This window comes from Pseudopipra pipra, chromosome 3, assembly GCF_036250125.1.
Source record: "Pseudopipra pipra isolate bDixPip1 chromosome 3, bDixPip1.hap1, whole genome shotgun sequence".
Taxonomy (NCBI): Eukaryota; Metazoa; Chordata; class Aves; order Passeriformes; family Pipridae; genus Pseudopipra; species Pseudopipra pipra.
Window position 1 is genome coordinate 11,355,968 of NC_087551.1, and position 18,920 is coordinate 11,374,887.

The 18,920-nt window shown below is 37.4% G+C and overlaps 1 protein-coding gene across 8 annotated transcripts in view; it reads right to left on the minus strand.

Moving 5' to 3' along the window:
• Positions 1-18,920, minus strand: part of MAP4K3 (mitogen-activated protein kinase kinase kinase kinase 3) — a 76,365-nt gene that overhangs the window by 16,284 nt on the left and 41,161 nt on the right. For 5 of the 8 annotated variants that reach the window (XM_064647783.1, XM_064647777.1, XM_064647780.1 and 2 more), the window contains 11 exons: positions 14,557-14,615; positions 13,337-13,375; positions 12,982-13,035; positions 9,367-9,409; positions 8,992-9,154; positions 7,888-7,991; positions 6,078-6,119; positions 5,256-5,340; positions 4,168-4,247; positions 1,536-1,596; positions 1,333-1,450 (listed from right to left, as the gene is read on the minus strand). In XM_064647783.1, coding sequence (XP_064503853.1) covers positions 1,333-1,450; positions 1,536-1,596; positions 4,168-4,247; positions 5,256-5,340; positions 6,078-6,119; positions 7,888-7,991; positions 8,992-9,154; positions 9,367-9,409; positions 12,982-13,035; positions 13,337-13,375; positions 14,557-14,615 — 848 coding nt within the window. The remainder of the gene's footprint in view (positions 1-1,332; positions 1,451-1,535; positions 1,597-4,167; positions 4,248-5,255; positions 5,341-6,077; positions 6,120-7,887; positions 7,992-8,991; positions 9,155-9,366; positions 9,410-12,981; positions 13,036-13,336; positions 13,376-14,556; positions 14,616-18,920) is intronic. The other 3 variants (XM_064647779.1, XM_064647784.1, XM_064647778.1) reach the window with 2 other exon arrangements.

An 18,920-nucleotide genomic window follows, 5' to 3' on the forward strand; every position in this document is an offset into this window, starting at 1 on the left:
AGCACAAATCATCTCTTAGTTATTTAGAATTTACCCTCTAGGAAGAACACAATTTTCAGACAAGCATTGCACCATTATGTTTGCAGATAACTGAATAAGAAGCCTTCCCCAAATCCAAGAATTGTTAATAGGCTGTTAATAGAACCAAAGGTAGCAAAGATTCAAGTTTTTTATAATACTATTTCCTAATAAAAATGCTATTATATTAGAAAATACAGTGTCTCACTATGCACTTCAAGAACCAAAGATTTTTCTGCAAACTAGATTAGCGCTACTACCTCCTCCTCTTGGGATTTGAATGGACTGCCAAGGCTTGCTTGGCAGTGTCCTGGTTCTGGTCAGGACAGGTTCTATTTTGGCAGTAGCCAGGAGGGGCATGGTTAGGACACAGAGGTTATTCTGTACCACCTCAGGTCATTGCTGGGGATAGAGGAAAGGGAGTCTCTTCCAGGGAAAAAAGGATCCCTTCTGGGTATTGTTTCTGTGTTGCTCTTTCTTGTACCCTCTGTCATTAGTATTGTTGCTGTTACTGTTCCTTCTTATCTCATAGCTGTTTCCAGTAAATTGTTCTTGTCTCAACCCATGATCTTTATCTTCTGTGCCTCCAATTCTCCTCTCCATCCCACTGCAGGGGAGGGGGAGGGAAAATGGTGGAGGGACCACTAAATTGGAGAATACCACTCCTAAACTTACAGGCAGTCAGCACTGTACCCAGCTTCTGGAATTTTGTATGCACTTGTTAGTAAATAGAGTTGGAGGGGAGGGACTGCATGCACAACATACTGTAGGTACCTAGAGGCAAAAGTATCTTCTACGCCAGCCTGTGAAAAACGACCAGCCAATGATGAATGTAAATGTGTGCTCCAGTTCTACTCTTCCCAGCTTTCAAAATATCCTGTGAGCCCATTCCCTCTGCATTACACATCCCCACACTATTTTTAGTAGAACTGAAAGATATTGCCTAGAGTACCTAATGTAAGATCATTTCTACATGCCTCAAATATCACAGGTACAATACTGACCACATGTTTTGTTTAGCACCAAGAACAAGCAGGATTTACCATACTAGACCTGAAAAGAGCTACGCTCTGAGCTATGCCCAGAAACAAGAGGCTACTTTACAAGAAGGTAAGATGTACCAAAAGCCACTTCTCTAATAAGAGTATATTCACATCTTGTTTTGTGTAAATGTAGGGGTTAACCCTCTGATTAATGCACACGAGTGCAACTTGTAAACAGAGCTCCACATTATTTGGTATTCCCAGAGTTTCACAAGCATATCCTGAACTCCCACAATTAAGATATCTGATATATCCGATGAGAGGTACTTACCTGGGAAGTATTCGGTCAGGAAGTTTATGTGCTGGAATAGCAACAGGTAACTTTTGCATTTGCCTTGCATAATCAAAGAGTCCTGGTAGATTATGGGAATAAAGCTGAGAAGCTTTACCTGGAAATTAGAAAACCAACCACACTTCAAATACAAAACCAAATGTTTACCAGCACTACCATTCAAAGATAGCCCAGTAACTTACCAGATATTGATAACAAACAATTGTTCATGACATATAACCACGTACACCTTCGAGGAAATAGCTGATAAATGGAAGGAAAAACAAAGAAGTAGTATTCAATCTGATATACACAAGATATTAATCAATTAGTATCTGCATAGATGACAGGACAAAACTAATACTGACTTGCTTTTTACAGCAGAAATTAGCTTAAGCCAAGTAACATTTACCTGGATTCCAGAGTTAATTCAGAGTAAATCTTAGGCACACATGCGATATTTAACATATGCATTAACATTTAGACAATCAGCACATTTTATACTCATGTCTTCAAGTACACTATAGTTATTCCACAGGATGTCAATATAAAGATCAATCAATCCTTTTTCAAAAACTTTAAAAACCACCACATTTTCTCCTTCAAAGAAGAAAAGCTTAACAACATAAACTTCAGTAAGTAAAGCATAGTCAACAAACCACAGCCATTCTAAAGCCTGTGATAGCCCAAATCTCTTGACACAATTAAAACTGGCACTTTGAAGGGACTCTCCACCTGCATGATTACACATTTCACTTCAGAGATCAACAGATGCAACAAGTGGTCAAGGCAGAACTGTTACTTGTCAAATCCCGCAATTACTAAAAAGATGAGGATGAAAGCAACAAGACATCCCTTAAAAAAAAAACAAACAAAACCAAACCACAGCTACTTTTTTTTTCCTCTCTCACCTAACTAGCTAACTTCTGGAACTTACTGGCAACAAGATGTCATGGAGGTGGAAAGTATCAACAGCCTAAACAAGGGATTAGAACATACTTATGTTCAGCAGGTCCAAAAATGGACACAAAAAGCAAATAGGCAGGGATCCTCCAACATCTCTGATTCAATGACTGTAGTAGAGTCTGAGGAGAACAGACAGCAGACAGTGACCAAACTCATGGGCACTTCCCACTGCCACTTTAGGAAATAGACTATTGGGCTAGACAGACCACTCAGGAGGACAATTCTTTTGCTCTTAAAAAACCACCCAAAACACTGAAGAAAACAAGAAACCAACTCCCCCTAAAAAAAGATTCAAAGATTAACCTTGAAGGTATTCTGACTCCTGGAAACATATATTACTTCTGCTTTGTCCACTGGTGAAGTGGAACGTAGTGAAAAATAATGAAGGATACTACCTTGACTTTTATACTGAGTTGTATCAGACTCAATGATGACATAAAACACAAAACTTGAAAATGCTATTATTAAGGCCCTATTGACTGTTGTCATAAATAATGATGTGATAAATGATTAGCACAGAGGGTGCACTTCTATTCTGGAAGTCTTCTCATAATCTAAACACACTCTAAGAAACACCTACGGTAATAATCTACCAGCCTTCTTGTATCAAAATCGAAAATGCAAGTTTGATTGACCTTCTGTAGGTGCACAGCATATTGTGATTTAGTAGGTTTGGATCTGAGGATTAAAGAACAGCAATTCTTCAATTTAGCAGGTTAACTGACCGTTCACTCCATTCCTCTTGTTCCACAGTGGCTGTTTTAGCAAGCATCTGTTCTTGTCTCTAAGTGCTCATTAAAACACTTCCCTGAAAGCTCACTAGAGCACACACTACATGATTTTCATTACACCTGTTCTCCTTCCTTGCTAGTTAAAAACCAAACCAAAACCAAACCCCAAGGAGCAAAGACAAAAGCCAAACAAATCTTTCCTTGGTCTACGTCTACCAAGCCTACAAGTATTATTGCATTAGTGATATTTCTCAGGGTGGGTTTTACAACTGTAGTGCAGCAGCAGAGATGTTCCTGAGCTAAGTTTAAACTAGGTAACTCAAGCACCAGTATGAATATGGGTTACATGGAGCTCAGTTCAAGCTAGCTAGGCCTCCCTCTCAACAAACAGACATATCTACAACATCTGGACCCTGGAAGATGAACAAACACCAGTGCCTCCAGCTTACAGTATGAAGGCTGTCCTTGCAAAATCCTCCATCTTGATAGCAGATGCATAGCTCCCTAAGTTAGGGAGAAGGCAGGAAAGAAAACAAGTCTCTTAGAGAGTAACAAAAGAGCTGGAGAAGACACCATACAGAAAAGCCTGCAACTGGCATTTTCCCCCTCCCCAGTATCCCCTCAAAAAAATTACTTTTTATAAGACTCTGCAGAGACAGAGCTTTAGGTGGAATTCAGTAAGCTGAGTCTCACCAGAAAGCAGAAAAGCTGTTTTTAAGACCAGAAGAATGGAATCTAGTGTATAAAGAATCTCTTTGCTTCCCTGTAGTTGAAACACGTTTGTTGCAAAAATTCTATATTGTACCAAAGCTTTAAGGAAAACAGAAACTTTCAACCAAAATATATCAGGGAAATTCCTTACTATTTGCCTAATCATTTAACTGCAGACCAATGCACTGTGATGAAGTTCAAAACACTGACAGGTGAAGATCTCCTACTTGAACATGGTTCAGCCTACAAAGCACTCAAACATAACTGAAAAGTATGCTCAATAGCAAACATTTAAGATAATTCTCAGTGTAGCTAGTGCCTAGATAAATGTAGTAAAAACTACTTTTACAAGGATGATACAACATTAATCTGAGTGGTTTAAAAAAGGGATGTATTTTTTTCCAAAAATATCAAACCAGAAATATACCTGCTCCATTGATGTTTCATGAAGTTCATTGAGGTTCAGCGTGTAAATACCTTCTTCTGCACCAAATATCAAGTACTGATCTGCAAACACAAACAAAAAAAGCTAGAAATCCTGATTTCAGGGAGGTGTATGTGCGGCTCTTTACCAAAATAAGACATAAAACAATTACACACATTGAAACAAACCAAACTATAATAGTTATGGTATTTGAAAACATGGAAAGTTAATCCTGCTAAGGAAGCTTCAATTTCTGGATGGGACATTAGGGAAGATCAGTCTTTTTTCTTTATGACTAACAACTGAAATTAAAAAAAGCTATTCAATCACAAGCAAGAACTCATTTCCACATATCCTACTTAGACATTTCCATATATTATGTGAAATATTCATTGTCTTCTTTTGGAGTACTTCTGCAGCAGTATCGACCGGAGCATTTTCTCAGTACTTTGTGGGTGCCTCACTTGAACATAATCCAAACCTTGGATTGCTTTAGGAATGCAAACAAGACAGACATCTCATATTGAGATGATGTCAACTGCAAAAGACTGACTTCCATAATTTCAATTTCTAAAAAAACCTAAGTGTTTTCTTGCTCCACAGTAGCATGTCTGTGGAGCTTATAAGCAAAAGGTGTAATTGCAGACAAAGCGAGTACAATGTTATCAAGTATCTCTATCATCAGGCAAGATAATAAAGCACTAGAATGTATGCAATAGTGGCAGAATCCTGTAGGACCAGAAAAATCTAGGGAAAAAACCACAAAAAAATGAACAATAAAGAAACAAATCTCAACTAGGACCTCTAAAAGCCAGATTTTTAAAAAATAAATTAGGATTGGCATCCTTTGGGCTAAAATGTTAAGAAGGGCCTTTAACTTTGATATTTAATTTATTCTTTTTAATCACAGTGAAGATCTGCACCAAATATATCTTCATTAAAAGAACACCATAACTTCAGACAGCATAATTAAAGAACAACTCTTGTTTATATGAATATATGTCTATTTTAAAAAGAATAGTCTTGCTCATCTAGGCACTCCTGAAATCCAAGGAGAGGACAAAAAGGGTAAAATATTCATTGTATAGTACCTCTTGTATCTGGATTTATCCATGAAGTTGCACAATGAATTTTTAATGGACAGCCATTGAAAACCTTTGAAAAGCAAGCACCCATCTGTAGAAATGAAAACAATTAAATATTGAAAAATTAAAATGTTACATTTCCAGTAGGGTTATTTTTACTTCAAGTAGTAACAAAAGGCTAAGAGTTGCCATGTGGAAAATAACCTCATCCAGAAAATAAGTTGATGAAGTTAGTTTAAAATAGATGAACTCCCCATTTGGTGTAGAGCACAACTACATAAATACACTGTCCAGCACACATGGAGGAGAGTGCTGAAGGCAGAAACAAATGGTCAAGAAACGGAAAGACTGACTCTTCTGATCACAGTGCTGGTTAAAAGCAGATGTTACAATAAAATTCTAGTTTGCTTTATTCCTCGAAGGTGCATGTGGGTATCTGCAACACTTACTTCCAGCCCTAAGGCATCTATGAATCCTATCTTCAGAAGTTTTGAACCCTAGAGCTATATAGCTTAAACTTGGTGCTATTTGCAGTTCCTGGGAGAGATCAGCTCCTCAGATCACTAGGTACCTAAGTACTAGTGTGATATTAGTCATATAACTATCACTCACTTTTTTAAAGAAGTAGGCAAACAAAAACCTTCACCCCAATAGCACAAAACTAAGGGTGATTTCTAAAATATCATATAGTCGTTTAGCATTTCTAAATGATATTGGATTTTATAATTAAAAAAAAAATACTACAAACATTCAAAAAATGTACTGTCAGTTTAGTAAGAAAACACATCCTTCTTCCAGCATGCATTGATATGACTCAGCAATACTCACGTGTACTTTAGGTGTGGGAGGAAGACCATTACTAATTGGTTTCTAGAAAATAAAATTTAAAAGTATGTTTACACACACATGCACACTAAGCATGAACATGCATATTTTCTCCCCAAATGACAGCATAACAAAAATAGAAGTAAAAAATTTTTTCAGAATGCTGTCAAAAGTACTGGATAAATAATTAAGCATAATTACATTAAGAGAAAATAAAAAGCCAATACTTACATCTACATAAGAAACAGATACAAAACACTCCCTGCAGATTTTTAAGACAATAGAGTTGTGTTGTATATTTCTGCACTACACTAATGGAAGGCACTGGGCACCTACTGAGAAATTCCACTGTGCCCAATGCCATAGGTACTAGACCTGAAAACCTTGACCGAACTTTGGCTACAGTCCCATTTGTAAGCGAGGTGAGACTAAAGAACTCCCTTCCAACTGACAGTTCCAAAATTCTGTATGAGTTTGCCAACCACGTGCCTCTAATAACCACACACCACAAACTACCAGCAACATTTTCTTTCGTTAAAATCTTTACTATGATTCCCTAGTATCTCCTCAGTGAATGTTTGCATAACCTTATGCAGCATTCTCACATTATGACGGTGCCCGTAAGAATACCATACCCAGTACTATGAAGTTAAACAATATTACTCAACTGTTCAATATTACAGCATTAAATTTTACCAATCAGTACGATATGCATTTTCCTGTATCAGTATCAATTTCTCCTAGCAAAAACATGCTTCCCAAGAAATGTATTTTACAGGTAACATGGTAAACTTCAAACACGCAATTTCAAATGATGAGTTCAAAGCTGTTCAGGTAATCCTACATTCCATAGTACTGCCAATATTACTGACATTTCCTTAAAACAAAACAAATACCTAGACAAGGTTTCTGGTCTACTTCCTCTTCATCTCACAAAAAAGTGACATCTCCAGCCTCACGCTTAGAAGAAGCCCCCAAAGAGGACAGTTTCATGTTACATTTAATCTATTCTAACTACAGATGTCCCATTCTCTCATCTCACATTCCCACTTTTGCTTTTGCATCATGAAGTGACCACTCTGGAAGCCATTTTCTGACTTGATGGAAAACCTCACTTGAAAAAGGAGCAAAGTATGCAGGAAAGGGACCCCCCTTCCTCAGCTCACAGCTGGTTCAGGTTACCCATTGTGTAAGGCTGCATTCTCCCCATGAGCACAACTTCATATGAGTACACGTAGCTCAAGTCTGATGCTAAACCCAAGTCACTAAACCCTGAAACCTGGAGCTGCAGAGGTCAGCAGGCAAACAGCTTGCCTATCTAGACTTCAATCTACATTTTCATCATCTTTTTCCCCCTAAATACCAAAAAGCCTGTATGCCTACACCTACACTCATTCAGGAACAACTCTAATTCAGCTCCATTCCCAGGGCCAGACAAATACCCCAGCAAGCTGTCAGGAGGCAGCATATTCCATTCCCCCATTTCCTTGCTAGCTTTAATAAGCATTGCTCAGTACAGTGCATCGCATCTCTCACACAGGGTCTCGCTCTCATTACATTTCTGAGGTCTGCAAAGGAGCAAGTAAATCGTATATATCCATGATAAAAGTTTCTACAGAAATTTAAATACCAACTCAAACTTCAGCTTAAGACTGTATCACAATTAAACAATCTAAGAAACTGTGCTTTGATTCCAAGTAAACAAGATGCCATCCAGCATAATTTTAATACTAAAGAGTATGGCTGCTCCTTTTCCTTGCACATGTAAAACAGTCAGTCAAGAAAACTTCAAAAGAACACCTTAAATACCTACCAGTATTTCCTTCTTTTCTTTCCTTAAAAAATTAGTGTCTCTAGCTTCATTCTGTGGCGATTCCTCTCTTTCACCATTTAATTGTACAGAAGTGACTCCATTACCTAGAAAGATTAATTTTTAAAAATGTGTTCTTCTACCTTCACCTCAAAGAGTAATCTAGCCTAAAAACAATTCTAAAAGGCCAACATTTCCATTTAAGTCAGAACATGTACTGTATACAATACAGTACACAATACCCTAATTTATTTCAGAAGCATGCATGTTTTTCCATGTGCACATATAACCATCTATTCAGCCACATTCAACCTCAGTCCATGACTTTTGGTAATTATTATAACAACTCCAATGGGGCATAGAAAGGGATGCAGTCATAGTTATGAGGAAAAATGTATTGAACACACTCAAAGAAAAAAACTTGCCAAGAGCTAACACTTCAGTTACTGATTCCTTACAAACAGCCCTGAAGCATTTTTTAGCACTAGATGTTTAAGCATTAGAGTCAAATCTTTAACACACCAACTGCAGTACTGAGTATGAAGCAAGGAAAACCTGGCAAGGTATCAGTTAAGAGTCAGACATTAAGCTTGCTTAAGAGAAGCCAGTCCAAGACAATTCTCAAAGCATCGGACGAACAAAAGCATAAAATGAACAGCCTGAGCAGACAGTAAACAAACACATTACCTCCTATACTACCCAATCCAGTTCATTACATACAAAAGCAAACTTTGAAGGCAGAATTCTGTTCTTGACATGTCAAATGACAACAGCTGACGCACTGAACCTGAAACCTACATACACACTTTTTTTAACAATCCTGATACTCTACATTATAAGCCTGTTGCTTAGGAAAGCAATCGTGTCACCAATGGCATCAGCAGGAATCGTGTCAGTGACTTTGGTAGAAGGTATGTTTGACCCTCTTAAGAGGTAAAGCATGCTTTCTTCATGCATTTTGGCTTTCATGCACTTTCTGTTACTTGCCCACCATTGAAAAATTACCTCAGTATGTTTTAATGTGTGCACAGGGTGAGAATGCAGAAACAAAATCACGTTAGATTATTTAAGAAATACTTGTATACTTCTTGGAGTCACTCTTATTACCTAGAGGATTAGATTTCTGTGGAGGTAGTCGAGGAGGGGGTGGTCTGGGTGGAACGTGCGATGCAGATTTTGCTGGACTCTCTGATGTTGGGCATCTCTTGATTGTCCCTTGATTTTCGTTTTCAGAAGAATAAGTTTCTTGGGGGATAAAGATGGATTTAGGCTGAAAGAGACATATTAATAATAAAAACACAATGAAAAAAGATTCAAAGCATCCATGCTACTTCTCAATGAGTAAAAAATCCCATATTCAATATTTGGATCCTGAAACTTTCACAAGTAAAAAGCTATCAATATAGTAATCTAAATATTTTGTATTTATTTGTTTATTTAAAGTGTCCTTTTCTTCTGGGCAATAAAATCCCCCTCACTTACCTTTGGTGGTAAAGGAGGTGGCACTTTAGGTTTCATAGTAGCACTATAAAGAGAAGAAACAAAACAGATTGCTACCTTCCTTGAACCTTGTCTTGCAGTCTGCAAGATGATACAGGGTTTTATAAATGCCATACAAATAAGCCCCATTAACTTGTCAACAGTACCATTATATGCAAATAACTGCATCACAAATACTTCCAAACATTTTGTTATACCACAGATACTATATGAAAACAAGTGTCACAGATCCCCCCTAGAGAGCACAGAGTGTCATGAACTGATTTGTTGAAGATGCACATATTTGTGCAGAACAAAGCAGGGAGATACACAGCAGGCCTGATATTTACTCTGTTGAGATGAAAAAGATTTAGGGTATCAGTGAGCTTTTCTAAAGGGCCATCTGTAGGTATGCATGGCAAAGGGGACTTACAAGAAAACTGATGAATACCACCCCTTGAAAAATTTACTACTGATGATTTAAACAGCCTGAAAGTAAAATTCATCTGCAGTGGACAGCTACCCTAGCGTCTGGGTTCTTTGTTTTTCCTATGAGTCTCTTTTTTCATAGAAGTCTTGGGAAAGACAACTTTTTAACGCAAGAACAATTCAACAGGTTGGCTCAACAGTACAAGATATCAGCAGAAAACAAGAAAGCTGAAGCATGAGGAGCATTCTTCCTCTCCCAGTTCTGTAGCTTAAAAAATACGTTGCATTAAAAAAAAAAATCAACTACATCCCTAAACTTTGTATGTTTTTAAAAGCTCTTATACTGCCCTGTTTCCTAATATTTTTTGAACTGAAAATTATTTCCATTAAATAAATTAGGAATATAGCTGTGAAAACTTGACATTCTTGCACAATATCTTCCTTATTTTTAAATAATGTTTCAAAGTTTTGGAAAAATATTCAAGTAGTAAGATATCTGTTTGTATGTTTACAGGTCAACAACTTGTCTGCTTTGCTTCATTCTTTTCAGGAGTTTCTGTCCTGGCATCTTATCCGTTGCTTATATTTCAGAGAAGCTTGGAAGGGGACTTCTGACTTCAGCTGCTATGGTGGTAGAAATTATCTCCACCATGGGACCAAGTTTAAGTCCTCAGTCATGTGTGTCCAAGCTCCACTTATATTTTTTTTCATATTCTTCCTGCATTTCAGACAGCCATTACAATGTTACTGGGCAGCCAAGCAAACAGAAAAGCCAACAATTTGGCATAAATGTGACAGATGTTTGCACAAAGGACCACGTGTCCTTGTTTCAACAACAGGGTTTAGGTGCAGTTTGTCACTGCTGATTACGAAGGGCAGTGCTCCAATAATTTCTGCTTTCCCAGTTTCCATAACCAGGAAATTCAAGCATCAGCAGCCTTGCTGCGCATGAGAGAAAAAGAAATATCAAAACAAACAAAACTATTAAATGAGAGATAACTTTATATTGTTCTGTGAAGCATGTGGATTCTCTGTTGCCACAAATCACCCGGTTTCATGCAGTGGAATCTGTCTGGACTGGAAGGTGTACAATGACCTCATTGTTTCTGTTCTGGATCTGAAGGGAGAAGTGACCGATGTCACATGTGCTCTTCAAGAGAAAGTCCATCTCACAGAATACAAATCAAACAAAAGCCTTGAATCTTCAGTGGGTTCCAGAGAAAGATAGCTGTGATCAAGCTGATGAACCAGCAATTGCAGCAGAGCTTTCGGCTCAAGCAGATACCAAGAGAAAGGCACAGATGAAGAATCTGTCTGATCCAAGGTTGAGGCATTCAAGCTTTTACTCCTGCGCTTACACATTGTCAGGCCCTCTCTGTAGGGCAAGAGTACCTGGGAAGAAATATGTGAAGAAACAAAAAACACCAGGACTATTTTGGAAGACTACTGGTGACTACCCTTAGGGTCAGATGAATTGGAACCTCTTCAGAAGCAATCAGGTTCTTTCTTGCTTAATGTAAAAAAACCAGAAACATGACAGAGACATAAGCACCTAAAGTCAATGCTGTTTGAAAGTTCTGATGGAGCTCATGTAAGAAACAAGGGTTTTGAAGCACTGGACAAGGAAATCAGTGCTAGCACTTCAAGACAGCAGCGCTCAAGAAGTTCCAAGCCCTGGAACATTATTGAGGTTGATGATACTGACTGCATATCAAGCAAGAAGTCAGGAGGAAAAAAGAAACACTAAACAAAAATGAACAGATACAAAGCTGTGCACAAAAAACCATCCAGAGATTAGTATGGATGGAGTAACCAAGCTGAGCTGGCTCACAGCAGCACAGCTATCCAGATCATCTTCACTGGAAGCCATCAGAGTGAAGCCGGCAGGATGGAGCTACAGGGGACTGTTACAGCCTGCACTGGAGGAAGCCTGAGTTGCCATTAGCCAGGTCTATCCAGCTATGAGCAAAGCAGGTTCTCAGCTTCACCCAAGTGCTGGGGAGCAAATCATGAGCAGCATCATCAACTTCTTCCTCTCAAAGACAAGACACAAGAGCTTCATATTATTAATGAACTATGTAATCAACCATGTCTTTAAACAACTGCTTAATGATGAAATATGAAGAATTTCGTCAGGAACTAGCACAAGAACAAAGCCTACTGAAAACCAGCTAATTTTTTTTCCTATAAATATTACTTGTGTCAAACAACAAATATACTTGTGTTTTGAAAAAATGATTATTAAACAATGCAAATTTAATGTACTCATCACCGGACATCAGACACTATCAGTACCTTTACCCATCTTGAAGGGGGCTGTCCCACATGCTCAGTATGTGATAAAAACCACTGCTTTTGTTATAAAAGAACAGCAGTAAAATAACTCAAGGCAAAAAAAAAGAGAGTGTATAATCTGTCTCTGTAAGAGACAGATGCCCACAATAGATAACATATGTTTTAAAGGTTTCTGGTATGAAGCAACAGCTTTCAAAATTATCCATTAACAGAAAGCAAACAAAAATTCTGTCTCAATGCCACCTTTCTTTTTGGTCTTTAGATCAAATTTATTTAGGAATGTAAATCTACACACACTGGTTGTGCTTTTTAAATTGTTTCAGCTCTCATCTATAAATCAAATAGAGCCCAAGAATACTTATACCAATGGAATTTAATATGAGCATAATTAATTTAACATATGCCTTTGCAGATCCATAACCTTGCTCTCTCTGTGGTAAGGGAGTCAGTTCTATTCCAAAAATCAAGCACTCATAGCTGGGAACATGGACAGAACAAACTCAAACTAGAGAAGACTTATGTATACATTTTACACACTTTTCATGAGCCTTACACAGTTATTGGTTCTAAGCAAGGCACCAGGACTTGGGCTGAATTACTGGCTCAACATAATGACACCAAGATTTTGTTCAATAATAGAAGGTAAAAGGACAACTGTATCAAGCAAGGAACAAGACTCCCCACTCCCCCAGTTTACAGTAAGTTTATTAGCAGAATAAGAAAACTTCTGGTGATGTAATCTAGGAACAACATTAAATGCCTATCTGTAAAAATGCTATAGAGTAAAGAATCCTGAGTTATTATAAAACATGATTAAACTTAATTTTTTTCAAATGCTCATCTATTCAAGGATCTAATTCTATTTATCTATTTATTTTTACAAGAAGGACTTACTGTTTAGAATCATCATCTGCATCATCATCATCTTCTAAATGTGCCACATGTCCCCTAAGAAAATGAATAAAGTATTACAGTTGCATGAGTTGTATTAAAATTACCTTGACTGCTGTGAGAATTTCTGAGCTCAAAGGCTACTACCTCTTTTACAGAATTTTACTGTCTTTTTTTAATTATTATTATTCTTTAGAGCACAGCTGCAACCCAGACAACTAAGCCTCTCCCATAACCTCTCAGCAAGTATAGGGACAAACAAGAATTACTTGTGATTAACAGAAAAAAAAAAAAAATCAATGCACTAATTACTTTTGAAACACACAAGAGAAGAAAACAAAAAAAAGAATAGAATTACCGCTGATGCAGTTCTTCTTCAACTGATTTTAAGAGACTCCTTCAGCATTAAATAAGAATAAGAACATAGTTTAATTGTGGTACACAAATGCAATTATCAGAAGCCAGAACAAAAGCTCTTATGATTCTACCAATAAATAATCCAAAGCAGCATGTTATTTCAGTTGGCTTTCAGAACGTACATCAAGCATCCATATACAAATGAACATAGCATCAATTTTTCTTTCATTTATTTTTACACAACGTGCTTTCACGTGTGTCTATTAATGTATTGCTATTAAGTGCAGTGGTCTTTTTTCCTTGTACTGTAAACCACTTTACTTGTTCTGTAAAACTTAGCTTGATCCAATTGAAAACAAATCCACACTCTCCAAGAAAATTGTAATCTTAAAAAAAAAAATTAAAAATCAGACTCCTGAGGATTAAACTACTATTGGAATAAACTCATTCTTCCCTGGTTAATTTTTGTAACATTCTGAACTTCATTTTTGTGCTTTTGAAAAGACAGACAGGCAAGAATCACAGGCAAAACACAGGAATAAGAAACAACAGGATTTTGGAAGATATCAGTGTTCATAGTTTTCCCAATTAAAGACTGTGCAAAAATATCATGTTCTATGCTTAGATTTTCAATATGATTTAATTTGAAAATCAAAGCTAGGCATCTTAATTCTGACATGCATAAATGTAATTAAGAAATTGGGTGGAAAGGAAAAATTACACTGAAAATTATTTCATATGATTAATATATCGCAATTATTAATTGTACGAACATAAAGTTGAAGGGCTTGCTAAGAAAGGTAAGTTTTAATTTTTAAAGCATTTATAACTGCATGTTCCCAGTGCCCCACAAGATGAAGAAGGGCATAAAGCAATATCAAAGAAGAGCACTGGGAGTTCCCAGGTGGGGTAAAATTGTGGTCTGTGGGACCTATCATGGAGAACATTTTGTAAACAAGCAGACCAAGATAACAGCTCTTAAAAGGAATCTTACACCACCATAGAGACAACACAGCCTCAAATGCTGAAAAATGCTGCAAATCTATAGCATTGGAGTTACTACTATTGTATAAATAATAGTGATTTTGGAATTGTAATTGATAGAAACAAGCTTGACTTATTTTACTACATTTCAGCTAATGTGTTAAACACACATTTGCGATTTTTATATTAAAATAGTCTTGAATTAATTAAAGACAGAAAATGCTGCTGCTTACTCACTTATTTGCACCCAAGAAGTAGCCACACTGAGGACCATGACCATATTCTAGCTGTAGATCCTAAAAATGTAAGAGAATGAATCTTTAAGATGAACAGGTGAGCATCAAACACACACTCTGAGTCATGCTGCTGTTATCCCCTCTGCCACAGCTGAGGTACCAAACAAGCTTATTTCTCTGGCTTTCCTGACCCCTATCACCACTCTCAGGCCCACTGCACTCAAAAATCTCCTCTCTGCCAGTTTCCTGCACCTCTAACTCCTTTTAAAACTCTGAACTTAGCCTCCTCCTTGCACACACAGGTCCTTTGCTCAAATAAAGTCAGCTGCAGAAAAGGAAATAAAATAACAACAAAAATAATACAAAAATTGGAAAAAAAAAAAAGCAGCACTAAGGACTTTGCGATCTGCCAGACCCTGTAGAGAACCCTGCTACCCCTCACTGGCACGTTGTAGTAGTCGTTTCAGATGGGGAGTAGTTCTGGCAGGGAGCCTAAAATCCCTTCAGCACACTGGGACATTAAAAAAATAAGCAGAGAGGACAATAAATGCTTTTATAGCTCTGGTTATAACCATACGCGTATGCTTTTAGAACACCTTTTGCACTGAAAAGAAAAATACAGTACTAATGAAGTCAAACGCTCCAGCAATCACGGAGTATAAGATACAAAAAAAAAAAGATGTGGCAATAGGCTTCCAACACTGTTATTAAATAAACACTATAATGCCATACAAATTTAATTCCTTAATGGAATACAGGGACCCCGCTGAAACACGATCAAACCTGCACCTGCCAGGAGGATACTGCTATAATTACAGGGTATTTTTCTCTTCAAATGGATCACAATAGGAAAAGTCTGCGCATAAATTTCCTCCCAAGATACTGAGTGTATTCACCAGGAGAAACAAATTACCGATCACCTAAATTAGTGATAAATAGAGCTACACTGTTCCTTCCCAGAAAACACTGTAAAGACCTCCCAACATCTTCTGTTGAACCGCAACTCATATCAAAATATGCCATCCCTCATCAAGATGCCCAGATACTCAAGCTTTAAGAGCAATAAATTCAGATTAGATGGGGCTGTTCTCTCAAAAGAGCATTTTAAAAAATCAGAGGAAAAGTCTCACATTAGATTTTCCAGTGTTCTAAGCTGATGAAGCAGAAACCACCGCAGTCCTCAGTTCCAGGCTGAAGGGCAAGCACTTTAATAAAAAGCTATGGACATTGTTTTCTGCTTGGCAAGGAGTTTCAGGTTGTTTACTGTGCTCTCTATTCTGCTCTGCAAAGCTAAGTAGTAGTTTCCGCATGGGTGTGCCTACCACAGCTGTCAGTAGCATGTGATTGCTGCAGTAACTTTATGTATTTTCCCAAAACAAGTGAGATATTGTGAGAAAAACACTATGTAATCGATGATTACTTGATGTAAAAGAATGTATAGATCAGAAGGTTGAATAAAAATTGCAAAGACAAGCCTGATGGTGGCATTTCCTGAACCATGGAGAGACTGACTTTTCAATCTCTGTATCAATTTTACTACACTTCTTTGTTCTAGAATTAAATGATCCCCCAAACCCACCAAACTCTATCCACTTCTATGGCTCTGACTCAGAAGGGCCACCCAACTTTCTCTCTAGACATCTGTTAGGGGATCTAGGACGACAGGCCTCACAAGTGGCCATGCCAATGGGGAGGAAGGTGTCAGGCCTCAGTCATGGCTATCTTTGATCCCTTCTGCTATCCGTATCTTCTTTCTCCACAGTTTGATCATCCTCCTATGCCTCCATTTTGATTCCTCCTGCTCCTTGCTCCAAACAAGTTCAGCAAGTCTCCTTTCCTCAAGAAAGGCCATCCTAGGCCCTCCACAGTTTCAGTCTCTTCATCACACCCAGCATCTGTCTCATTATACCCACGTAATTCCCTTTTGCTGCTCTTCCCCACCAGCTGATGGACTACAATCCACCACAAAGAAACAAATTTAACTTTCTTTACTTTGAGTATTTATAATATTCCTTTGCAATCTCAAAACCTTCCCTCTGTAAGCACAGGTATTTTGAGGATTCGGGCTCTAGAGCAGAAAATAACAAGACTGGAAACATAAGATGTCACCAGACTCACAAGCAAGTAGGTTAAACAGGTTGTGTGAGCCTATGTGAGAGGATGCCAGAACAAAGACTGGGAAGCTGTTGAGAAAAATAACGCCAGATCAGCATAATGAAATCTGAGATTTTCGCTTTGAAGAGACAAGCCTTCAGTGTTGCAAAATCACATTATTCAAAAGTAAGAAACAAAGATGTTACGCTGGACAAAGCCAAAATGTCTGTCCACTTTAATTTACACACTGTGCAATGTATGGCTATGAATACACTGTACAGCAATGACAGGAAAATTAATAAAAGAAAATAAATAAACCCACCTAAAACATAAGGAGCCTTCCTTTGCCACCAGACTTCTTAAGCATAACTGGAATTTTCTTTATCAAAAATGACATCTGCCAGAATTACTTATGTTTAAATGCTTTTAAAGGGCAAAAGCTTTGTTTTAATTCAGTTTACTGTTGTGTAAGATTTATGATTTTAATTGGATATGTAGAATTTTCCAAAGCCCTTTAAACATTGCTGGCTTTCACTCCAACTGTGGGGTGAAGTACACCACTGCTAGGGAAATTCCTTCTTTTGCACTCTTGATAGATAAATACTGAGAGCTAGAAAGCTTTTAAAAAGTTAAATATATTTTTCTTCTACCTTGTATTTCAAATATATGCCCTTTCTAGCGGCATATTTGATATGAAAACATTGATAAATGCTGCATGTATCCTGCAAAGCCTGCAGTGAGCTGTTACACTTAATCACCCAATATAACTGGAGTTTTTTAAAGCCACACATGAAGATATGAAATCTTATCAGTTGTGGATTCCCACTGGGAAGAACAGATTAGCATTAATTCCTAAATGATGCAGTTACCCAACAACTTTATCAATCTACATTAATATTTTCATTTAACATACATACAATGCTGATTAGTTAATTAAAATTCTTTTCAGATCAGACAATATTGACACAGAATAAATCTGGGTGACTAAACAGATATATTCCAATAGGATCTTGAGATATACAGCTGGCAGGAATGAGAAGAGGTCAATAATCTGGGTACTAAATTAAAGATGCAACTCTAGATTATTCTGCAGTCAGCGTCAGGTTACCAACAACTCATTCCCGAAACAACTCAGATCACAGAATATTCTGACTTGGAAGGCACCCACACGGATCACTGAGTCCAACTCTTAAGTGAATGGCCCCTATGGGGATCAAACCCAAAGCCTTGGTGTTGTTAGCACCATGCTCTAACCAGCTGAGCCCATCTCAGGGTCTCATCTGTGTACAAGACAAGTGTGCTATTTGCTGGCAGTAATTGCTTTGGAAAAAAAGGTAATACAGGGAATAATTACCAGTTCTTCTCAACAGCTTAAGTAACACTGAAGGAAGCTGTCATGAAGAAAGACAAATCAGATAAATTACATGTGCAAAGTAATCAATGACTAAAAACAGTATACAGATTTCCTCAGAGCAAAGATAAAGCAAAGGGCGTTCTATGAAACAAATTCCCCAGGAGTGCTCAAATCTGCAAAACCTTCTGCAGCTTAAATTTAAAAAACCTGCTTTATTTTCTGCAGAATTTCACAGTAAGTTAATTGTTACTGCACCTTTAACAGTTATGTTCCCACTTTGTTCTGTAGAGCTGAGCTGTACTGGGAATCTATTTTTAGGTGTTCAGCCCTTCAAAACCAAAACTGAATGTATACAGCAACCCAGCAATTCACAGTTACTTCCTACATTTGCTATTCTTGAAATCTAGTGAGAAACAAGACCATTTGAAGTGACAAAATTAAGACACTAAATCTACAAAATGCCAGGGAAGTAACTCTGAATTTCAAAGAATACAAATCACCTTCGGACTACTAACATGCCAAATGAGAAGGCACATACATTCTCAGTAAAATGATTAAGCAATTCCTATCACATTGCTCCATCAAAGAGGAAGTTAATTTTTAAAAGAGCCTAGCATTACTTAATGCATATGCTATATTTTTAATGCCTTTATTTCAATAAAAAGTGTATTCTTGAATTTCTTTGGATATCTTAACACATCAAAACCAGCAAGTTGTATGTATATTTTTTTAAACACACTAAATATAATTCTTTCCTGGTTACTGACTGAGGTTTTACCGTGCATTACTGCTACACAGCCACTATTCCCCTCTTCCTTTATATTTCAGTTCTCTATGCATTGTGCCTATGAATGTCCCCTTGGCACAAACAACACTATAAAACTGAGCATCTCACTTTCTCAATTACTTTTGCCAAG